The sequence below is a fragment of the Vulpes vulpes genome, chromosome 9 (assembly GCF_048418805.1).
Source record: "Vulpes vulpes isolate BD-2025 chromosome 9, VulVul3, whole genome shotgun sequence".
Taxonomy (NCBI): Eukaryota; Metazoa; Chordata; class Mammalia; order Carnivora; family Canidae; genus Vulpes; species Vulpes vulpes.
This window is the reverse complement of record NC_132788.1, coordinates 7,560,279-7,570,140: the sequence shown is the minus strand read 5'-3', so window position 1 is coordinate 7,570,140 and position 9,862 is coordinate 7,560,279. Positions and strand designations below refer to the sequence as shown.

The window sequence follows — 9,862 nt, the reverse complement described above, 5'->3', positions numbered from 1 at the left end:
TGAAGTGATTTCATTTTTCCAGGCTCTGCCTTGGCTGTGCGGGCAGAGGCTGCTTTCCCACTGGAGATTCTGAGACTTCTCCACCTGCCAGGTTAGAATCTTCTCTTTCAAGGACGCCTGGGTGGCTCAGTCAGTTAAGCCTCTGCCTTCAGCTCAGGTCATGATCCCTGGGTCCTGGGATCGGGTCCCACATAGGGAGGGAGCTGAGCAGGGAGCTTGCTTCTCCCTCTCCCTCAGCCCCTCCCCCTGCTTGTGAGCTAGTTCTCTCTTGTGCTGTCAAAGAAATAAATTTTTTAAAAAATCTCTTTCTGGGCATTGCCCAGTGAAACTCTGGTTTCTTAGTTTCTCGCTTGATGCAAAACTTTTGTCACCTCCCTGTGCTCAGGAGGAGCTTCAGAAGCTCTATGGGAGTGGGAGGCTGTGGGGGGGGCTCCCCTCACCCTCAGTTCTGCAATGCTGTGTAGAGAGAGAGAAGGGGCACCAGCTCCTGATGTGCGTGGGCCGGGGAGCCCCAAAACCACAGCACCTTTTCTTTTTTTTTAAGATTTTATTTATTTATTTGAGACAGAGAAGCACAAATGGGGGGGGCAGGACAGAGACAGAGGGAGAAGCAGATTCCCCACTGAGCAAGGAATCTGACATGGGGCTCGATCCTGGGACCCTAAAATCATGACCTGAGATGGTGACCTGAGCTGAAGGCAGATGCTTAACGGACTGAGCCTCCCGGGCGCCCCCACAACACCTTTTCCGTGAACAGTACCACAGGGGTCTAACTTGCCTGCCAATGGAGTCTTTGCTCACTTGGGGCACTCCCCTGGGCACAGGGCCCCGTGCTCAGCAAAACCCCACATTTGGCTTAATGTCCCGCTGCCGTGGTCTTGACATTCTTGATCATTGTTGAACAAGGGGCCCTGTTTTCATTTTGCACCAGGACCCCTGCAAATTCCAGAGCCAGTCCTGCCTGCCGACACGGATGTCACGGCAGTGTACTGCTGGCAGCACCACGTCGCACCGCGCTTTGCACCTAATGCTGCAACATGGTCCCCAGAAGCCTGAAGCCACACACTCATCCACACTCGGGGGTCAACTCTCCGGCCTGCGGGTATAGGTGAGATTACCTTCTGTAAATTCTGAGGGCCCGGGAACCTCAGTGTGGGGGTATCAGGAGAGCCTCACTCAGCAGCCCCCACCCCGCTGTCCCGCCGGGGAGTCCCCAGCAGCTCAGTGAGTCCTCTGGCTAAGCTGAACCCCAATGGGACGCTGAAATGCCAGCCTCTCCCTCCTGCCAGCTCCCCTGATTCCTGGGTAAGGGATTCCTTCATCCCTCTGGGGACCCTGTTCCTCCTTCCAGCTCTGCTCCAGAAATGAGGGAAGAGGCTCTCTCCCCCAGCCCCGTGACAGCCCCACGGCTCTCACCGCCCCCACGCCACCTCCCCAGCCTCAGACGTTTTTTCCTCTGCATGTGGGCAAGGGCCTGTGGGGAGGATGTGGGTCTGAGGGGCCAGCAGTGAGCCCTGCAGTGGGAAGGAGGTCTGGGGGGATGGCCACTCAACCAGCCTGTGGACGCCGAGCCCCTCGGAACCGGCCAGACCCCGCCAGACAGCCTGCCACAGAGAAGCGACTGCTCCGAAGAAGCTGCCAGAAGGGATGTGGTGGGGAAGAGGAGGAGGAGTGGCGGGGTGGGCCACCATTCCAGTGGGAGAGGCCACTGAGGAGCAAGAGGACCAATCACTAATCATACACAAAATAGTTGCATGCAACATGGATTTAGGCCGGGTTCTCAAGAGGTGGCCTGAGGAAGTGGATGAAGCTGATGGCACTTGGGGGGCTGGGGTGCAGGTGCGGGAGCTGAGAGAGCCCAGGCTGGCTCTGATCACAGGAAGTGGCAGAGGAAAGGGGGCCGGGATTGGGGAGGAATGACTCATAATCCATGCTGTGAGGCCCCTTGTTTTCTTTGGCAGCAGGAGGGTTCTCACCCTGAGGGGAGCTGGGGCAGGAGGGGCAGTAAGCAGACCAGCAGCTCTAGGTCTTTCTATTCCTCCCACGGCACGCCTTGAAGGCTCTGGCCTGGCCCGCCTGGCTTTGGAGGGATCCCAATGGCCTCACTTGGCCAAGGGACTGAGGTGCCCAACGTGCAAGCAGTGTGCTCCTCCTTGAGGAATTCCCCAAGGCCTCTGGCTTGCGGGGCACACTCCAGGCCTTAATCCCTCTATCCCTCTAGTTTGGATGCCAGCACCCCCACCCCTAGGACGGCCTGAAACATTGGCCTGTCACCCAGACGCCTATGAGGCTCTCCACCCACCTTCTCTGCTTTCTGGGTCCCCTACCCCGCTGGCTCTCTTGGAACCACAGGTAATTCCCTTGGGAAGCTTTTTCAAAGTTCTGTTTATACCTCAAGTACAGGCCGTGTTAACACCCTCTCTGCCAAAAATTTGAGATCATGGATAAAAAAAAGATAAACCCTATCTAGATATACATCCTTTCTAGAAGGATATTCAGATGCAAATGGGTGACTTCCAACTTTACAATATTCACTCACAATAACCCACAGTCAGACACCATCTCACGCACTCCTGAACCAGAGGTACTGTCTTCGCGAGGTGCGGTGGTAACGAGGCAGGGGAAGGGAGGCATATACACTGGTGGGCTGCGTAATGTTGAGCTGGCTCTTGGGGCAGGCGCGGAAGGCAGGGGGGCTCTGATTTATAGCGCGTGCTGATTCCCGTGGTGTATGCTCCCACTGTGGCTGGTTTCAAGCCCCCCATGTGAAGTCACCCAGGGCAGACCTGGGAAGAGATGCCAATCTTCAGCTCTCAGGAGCCAGTATGATCTGACTCCCAGCACACCACCGGATGGGTGGCAACCTCCAATGGAGTTCGAAGAGTTCCACAAGCTTCTTTGTGGCCAGGGCCCAGAGAGGGAGGGGAGAACCAAAATGATGGCGACATCTCGGTGATCACAGGGGAAGAGAGTCTCAGCGAGGACAAAGAGGTCGTGCACATTCTCTGCTGCCCAGTGGCATAGAAGGAAGAGGCCTGAGAAGCTGCTGGATCTGACTGACCCCACCATGCTCCCCAAGTCTCACCCATCACCCCTGAGACCCAGGCTCTCTCTGCAGGTCTGGGGCTCTGTCTTATGAAGGGGGGCAGGCTCCCATCAGAGGCTTGACCATCTTCACAGAAGGAGCAAGGGCTGGAAAAGAAAGGACAATATGTTGGGGGGGAGGAATGTCCTGACAGGATCTGCTCTGGGAAGGCACCAGGCCTGCCAAAGCCACCCTGGGTCACCAACATGAATTGGGGTGCCAAGATCCTCGCTCTCTCTCTCTCTCTCTCTCTCTCTCTCTTTTTTTTTTTTGTCCCAGGACATTCTGTGGGGCAGAAGGGCACCTCCTCTCTGCCCCAGGTGGGAGCTCCCAGGAGAGCTGCTCATTTGGGCCCTTCCCCATGAGATTCCAGAAGATTCCCTCCTGCCAGATCAGGGTCATAGCAACTGAGAACAATGCTGGACAGGCCGAGCGAGCTCTGCATAGGGGCAGGGGGTCTGGGAGAGCGTCAGAAGCTGCTGGGGCCTGTCCGACCCAAACTGGGCCACTGGTGGGGCCTTTCATGTCCGCCTTCCTCTCGGGGCCTGCCTTTGCCTCTTCCCACCCCACTACCCCCAGTGCGGCAATTACGGCGCTAATTAGGGCGCTTTGATCATCTTTAGAAATGGCTACATGGGGGAGAGACGCTGCCAAGCAATTAGGGGCAGAGGGGCTGGGAGCTCGGGCACCTCCTCGGGGGGTGGGGCTGCTGAGGACCCTCAGACACCCCCTGCCCTCCTCCCTCCAGGAGTATCTGCCCCCAGCATAGCCATAAACTCCTCAGGGAGTAGAGGCAGATGGGAATCCCCCCCCATCTGAGCTCTGGAGACAGGGCCAACCCCTACCCACTGGCCCCCCTCTGCCTGGCCCCCAGCCCAACCGTCAGCTCTTCTGGCCTGTCCAGGCCCCTTTGATGGAGCCGCAGAAACAAGGGCTCCTTTGACAGAAGGGGGGCCTCAGAGCCGGGACTATGAAACTTCAAAGGTGAGGGTCGAGCCCACTACCCCGATCCCTCCCCCAACCCTGGCCCCCCTCCCGAGTACCCCCCCAGTCTGTCCTCTATATAGCCCCCCAAGCCCCATTCCCCTGTGGGCTCCGGGGAGTTAAGGGCCAGGTGAGGGACCAACTGAGGAAGGTGGGTGATTTTGAAGGGCAGGAACAGTCAGATGATTTGAGGGACAAGAATCCAGTGCCCAGGGGCAGAAAGGCAGTGGGAGGCAGCCACCAAAGGATTAGCACCTGCAGGGTGGACCCCAAGGGGGAAAAGGGCCAGGGTCGGCCCGGCTCCCAGTCATCATGCTGCTTCCCGTGCTGCTGCTGCTGCTGCTGCTGCCCCTCCCAGACCCATGGTCTGCCTACGGGCACCCCCTGTATATGCGCCTGCCCCCCAGCACCCTGCAAGGTGAGCCTGGGCTGGTCTGAGGGGGCGGCCGAGGTGGGAGGAACACAGAGGAAATGGGTCCAGGGCAGGGAGTATGACCTGGCCAGCTCCCACTCGTTGGGCCCTTTGGTCCCTTCTGCCCACCCTGCCGGGAGAAGGGGCCAGGAACTGAGGCACAGGTGGGAGAGAAACGGGGAGGACAAGTGTGCGGAGAGAAGGGGACCTGGCAAGTACCACCAAAGGGTGTGCTTTGGGGAAGGTTCCGGGTTCAGCAGGAGGAAGGGTCCAGGGTGGCATCTCCTTGGCTATCTGGGCCCAAAGGTGGGCAGCTTGACCACAATAATTTTGTCAAAAATCCTGAGTTTTGTGATGTCTCGACCTTTGGGGTGCTGTTTTCCTTCAAGGTTTTTAAGGAAAGTCCCTTTTCAAAGATTCCAGCCCAGCTCAGCTGAATTACAAAGAGCTCTTGGGTTGAGAATCTGGGACCATCTGCTCTGAGTGCTGGGCCCTCCGGTCCTGGGGCTCCCTCTCCTCCCCATTCTGCCCTGGTGCTCCCGGGCCCCCACCTGCTTCTCCCTGTCTCCCAAGGCAGGCCTGGCGGCTGGAGCCTGAGACTCTTCCCCAACCACACATGACTTGTGCCCCATGTCCCAGCAGCTCTGTCAGCCCAGGGCACGAAAGCATTGCAGGCTGCCCAGAGGAGCGCCCAGTGGGCAGTGAATCGAGTGGCAATGGAAATCCAGCACAGACTGCACGAGTGCAGAGGTTGTGCCAACCACACCATCCCATGCCCTGGTGAGCTCGCAGGGACTTCCCTGGCCAGATCGCCTGTCCACCCCATCCCTTCCTTTCACATTTGACTTGGGGACAGAAAGTAGGTGGGGCTGCCACCAGGCTGATGAAGGTCTCTCGGAGTGGGAAGGGCACTCCGGGCATAGGGCACAGCATTTGCAAAGGCAGGAGGGCAGGAAGAGTCTGGGCTCATTAGCTGAATAGTGAGAAGTTTACAGCTGCTGACTAGATCCTGACTGCTCCGGGTGGAGTCACAGAGGGGAGCCCCAGGGCAGGGAGGTGGCCCGGGCTCTGCCTGGGTGCAGGAAGGGTGGGAGGCTCAAAGGTCTATGTCTCAGCAGGACCCTGGCGTTCTAGGCCTCAGGCTCCCCTCCTCCAAGATCCAGCAGAGCCAGGTGAGGCTGAAAGGGCACAAGGGGGCAGGGCGGGGGGCAGGGCGAACCCTGGAGGGGCCTCGATGGTGAAGGCGGCCAGGACTTGTCCCTTGTGACGCCGATGCCACCTTTCCAGGGCCGTGCGGCGAGAGGCGCCCGAGCGCTGTCAACGTGACCCGTGCCCACGGCCGCATTGTGGGGGGTAGCGCTGCGCCCCCCGGGGCCTGGCCCTGGCTGGTGCGGCTGCACCTCGGGGGGCAGCCTCTGTGCGGCGGCGTCCTGGTGGCGGCGTCCTGGGTGCTCACCGCGGCGCACTGCTTCGCGGGGTACGTGCCCCCCCACCCCGCGGCCAGCCCACGTCCCCGCGCGCCCTCCGACTCTTCCGGGGTCGCCAGGCGGGCGCCCCGCGCGAGGGCTGGTCTCTGCTGCCTCCTGGCGGCGGCCACCGCCCTCCCCGGCTCCGGCTCGAGGCGCCCAGCTGGGGCGCGGAAAGGGGGCTGGGGCTCGTGGGGGCCGCCTGCAGCCTGGGGGCCACCGCCCCTCCCCGGCCCCCTCCCTGCCCCGCGAGCCACGCGGAGGAAGAGCCCGGCAGGCGGGAGGTGCGGGTGGGCGGAGGGCAGGGTCTCCGGGACTGGCTGCACCCCCGTCCCGCGCATCACCCGCTGCACCCCCGTCCTGCGCATCACCCGCCGCTCGCCCCGCAGCGCCCCGAACGAGCTTCTGTGGACGGTGACGCTGGCCGAGGGCCCCCGGGGGGAGCAAGCGGAGGAGGTGCCGGTGAACCGCATCTTGCCCCACCCCAAGGTGAGACGGGAGACCCCAGGCTCTGAGGTGGGAGCAGCGCCCCTACCCCACGCGTCACCGACGTTGCGCCGCCACCCACTCCGCAGTTCGACCCGCGGACCTTCCACAACGACCTGGCCCTGGTGCAGCTGTGGACGCCGGTGAGCCGGGCGGGGGCGGTGCGCCCCGTGTGCCTGCCCCAGGGTCCCCGGGAGCCCCCAGCCGGCACGGCTTGCGCCATCGCGGGCTGGGGGGCCCTCTTCGAAGGTATGGGGCAGGCCCGGGCCTGGGTGAGGGTGAGTGGGAAGAATTGGGGGGGGGCTGGGGTGATGGAGTTCAGGAAAGCGGGGTGTAGGGAATCCCACCCACCTCCAACTGCCTTCGCAAAATGCTTCCTGATCTTGCAAAGGGGGAGGAATCCAGGAAGGGGAAGGGGAAGGGGAGGTGGGACCCTGGAAGCTAGGCCCCTGCCCTGTGGGCCTGAGCCCCCTCCACCGCTTCCCTGTAGACGGGCCTGAGGCCGAGGCGGTGAGGGAGGCGCGAGTGCCCCTGCTCAGCGCTGACACCTGCAAAAGGGCGCTGGGGCCCGAGCTGCACCCCAGCAGCATGCTCTGTGCCGGCTACCTGGCCGGGGGCATCGACTCATGCCAGGTATGAGCCCTGACTGGTCGCAGGATGCTGGGTGGGCTGCCCCCAGGGACAGGACAGCTTCTTTCCTTCCACAGTCAGGCTGTCACTCAACTTGTCTGAGCTTCTGTGTCCCCATTGCTAAAATGGGTACAAGAGTAATAACTCCAGGAGAGCCCGGAGCTGCCTTACCCTGCCAAGGGTCAGGGGCATATGAGAGGGGCAGGTCAATGTAGTATCCTCCCCTTTGGCTCGGGTCCCGCAGGGTGACTCCGGAGGCCCCCTGACCTGTTCTGAGCCTGGCCCCCAGCCCAGGGAGGTCCTGTACGGAGTCACCTCCTGGGGGGACGGATGCGGAGAGCCAGGGAAGCCCGGGGTCTACACTCGTGTGGCCGTGTTCAGAGACTGGCTCCAGGAGCAGATGAGCGGTGAGCACCCCGTTCCCATTCACCTCTCCCGGGAGTATCTTCATCCCCGCCGCCGGGGAAGCTTGTCTCCCTGCGGGGGAGGCTGCGGGGGCTAGGGCCCAAAGCCGGGACTGAGTTGACCGCCCCCCCGCAGCACCCGCCTCCAGCCGGGAGCCCAGCTGCAGGGAGCTGCTGGCCTGGGACCCGCCGGGGGACCCCGTGGCAGACGCCGCCGCGCCCTGCGCCTTCTACGCGCGCCTGTGCCCCGGGCCCGCGGCCGCCTGTGCGCGGCTGGCGCAGCAGCAGTGCCTGCAGCGCCGGAGGCGATGCGGTCAGTCCGGTCCCCAGGGCTGGGCCGGGGGGACGGGGAGGGCCTGGCCCGCGCCTGACCGTCGCTCGGACCTTGTCCCGCCCGCAGAGCTGCGCTCGCTGGCGCACACCCTGCTGGGCCTGCTGCGGGGCGCTCAGGAGCTGCTCGGCCCCAGCCCGGGGATGCGGCGCCTGGCCCCCGCCCTGGCGCGCCCCGCCCTGGCGCTCCTGGAGCCTCCCAGGCACCCCGCCCGCGAGCAGCGGCTGCACCCAGGTACCCCGCCGTCACATTCCGGCCCCCGCGCCCCGCACCGCCAGCTGCGCCGCGCAGGCCACCCCCTAACCCTGCGTCTCCCCAGGATCGCGGGCTGCCGGCGCTCGGTTCCCGAAGCGGAGGCCGGAGCAGCGCGAGGAAGCGAACGGTGAGGACGCCCCCTGCCGGCCTTTGCGGGGCGGGGTGTGGTGGGGGGAGGCCGACCAAGGGCTGGCGAGGCCCTGGGGGGATTCTTGGGGCCACCAGGCTCGCTGGCTCTCCCCACCTGACCCCCCCCCCCACCGCCACGCAGTAGGCAGGGTGACTCTTTGGGGGGACTTGTGGCTCTGGACCCCCCTCAGTGTCCACAGAGGCCATCTGCTTTGGGTTGTCACTTAACCTCTCTGATCCTCAGTTTCCCATCTGTCACATGAGGAGAAATCTGCCCACTGGGAGGCCATCTCGAGGTCCTGGTGGGCATCCCACGCCCAGATCCTTGCTGGTATCCGTTTTTGGCTATTCCCAGGGCCTCTCTCCTTCCCGCAGGCTGCCCTGGGCTGGAAGGCCTGCGACAGAAGTTGACCACCCTTCAGGGCACCCATGCCTGGATCCTACAGGTTCCATCAGAGCACTTGGCCATGGACTTTCAGGAGGTAGGTTCCCATATTCACTCACAGTGGCCTCCGGAGGCTGACCTGGGTCAGCCCTGATGGGTAGGGGACAGAACGGGCACCCTCCACAGCAGGAGGCAGGACCTCCAGCCACTTGGGGTGTCTTGGAGGCAAGGGGTGGGGAGAGCAGTTGTGTGTAAGCAGAGGTGCTGCCTGGATGGGAAGGTCTGGGAGGGGGTGTGAGTGGAAGGGCATGTGTGGGGGGTATCCAAGTGAGCAGGAAGTGTGCAGTCTTCGGGGGTAGGGGGCCCAAGAGCAGGTTTGTGGGACCCTGAGCTCCCTCCTCCTTCTGCAGGTCCTGGCCGATCTGGGCTCCAAAACACTGACTGGCCTCTTCCGAGCATGGGTACGGGCAGGCTTGGGGGGCCAGCATGTGGTCTTTGGTGGCCTGGTAGGCCTGGAGCCAGCCACGATGGCCCGCAGCCTCCCCCGGTTGCTGGTACAAGCCTTGCAGGCCTTCCGCTTGGCCACCCTGGCAGAGGCAGAGGGACCCCAGATGGGGGCAAGGCAGAGACAGGGGCTGGGGACCAAGGGGCATCACTCACTCAGTCCTCAGATTTCTCCAGCCAGGGGGCCATGAGCCACATCTGGGCTCCCAACCCCTGGTGGGGACCTACCACTCTGGGAGGCTCCTGTGATGACAAAGTGTCACGGCCACAGTGGGCTGGGTGTGTGGGGTGGGGGACCGGGGTCCATGTGTCTTCCAGGATGTGCCATCAGAAAATCACAGCTGCTTTAATAAACATTATTTATGATCTACAGGAATAACTCTGGAGCTTTCTTGGGATGAGAACCGGGTGGGGGGGACATTGGACAGGGCCAAGCAGGGCCCAGCCTCCAACAGCAGTTGGCAGAGGTCACAAAGACACTGGAAAGAGGCTGCTAAGTCCCCATTTCCACGTTCTTGTTTCCCCCAAGAAACGGCAACAGCTGACCTGTCGCCATTCCCCTATCCCTGGCTGACCAGTGCTGCCCCCAGTGTCCAGTGCTCTACCCAGTCCCCGCCCCTGCCGCTAGCTGTGGGGAGTTCCAGCCTGGGATCTTTGCCTCCTGTCCTTGGGCTCCTGCCTGGCAGCCAGTCCCTGTCCCCACACCCTCATCACCACCTGCCTTAGGATTTCTATCCCACAGCCATGCCCAGAGGTATCAGATTGCGTTTCCGGATGCCTCCTCCCTTTGC

The 9,862-nt window shown here is 62.6% G+C and overlaps 1 protein-coding gene across 2 annotated transcripts; it reads left to right on the top strand.

Moving 5' to 3' along the window:
* Positions 1-4,186: 4,186 nt before the first annotated feature.
* On the top strand, positions 4,187-9,443 carry PRSS56 (serine protease 56). Of its 2 annotated transcripts, none has more exons than XM_026006248.2 (13): positions 4,187-4,487; positions 5,124-5,261; positions 5,600-5,653; positions 5,769-5,958; positions 6,337-6,436; positions 6,523-6,682; positions 6,924-7,066; positions 7,308-7,470; positions 7,604-7,780; positions 7,868-8,032; positions 8,118-8,180; positions 8,558-8,664; positions 8,978-9,443. In XM_026006248.2, the coding sequence occupies exons 1-13, from the start codon at positions 4,382-4,384 to the stop codon at positions 9,260-9,262; spliced, it is 1,851 nt and encodes a 616-aa protein (XP_025862033.1). In that variant the 5' UTR covers positions 4,187-4,381; the 3' UTR covers positions 9,263-9,443. The 2 variants fall into 2 exon arrangements, with proteins under 2 accessions (XP_025862033.1, XP_072575264.1); XM_072719163.1 differs by having other exon boundaries at positions 4,188-4,487; positions 5,597-5,653.
* Positions 9,444-9,862: the final 419 nt, after the last annotated feature.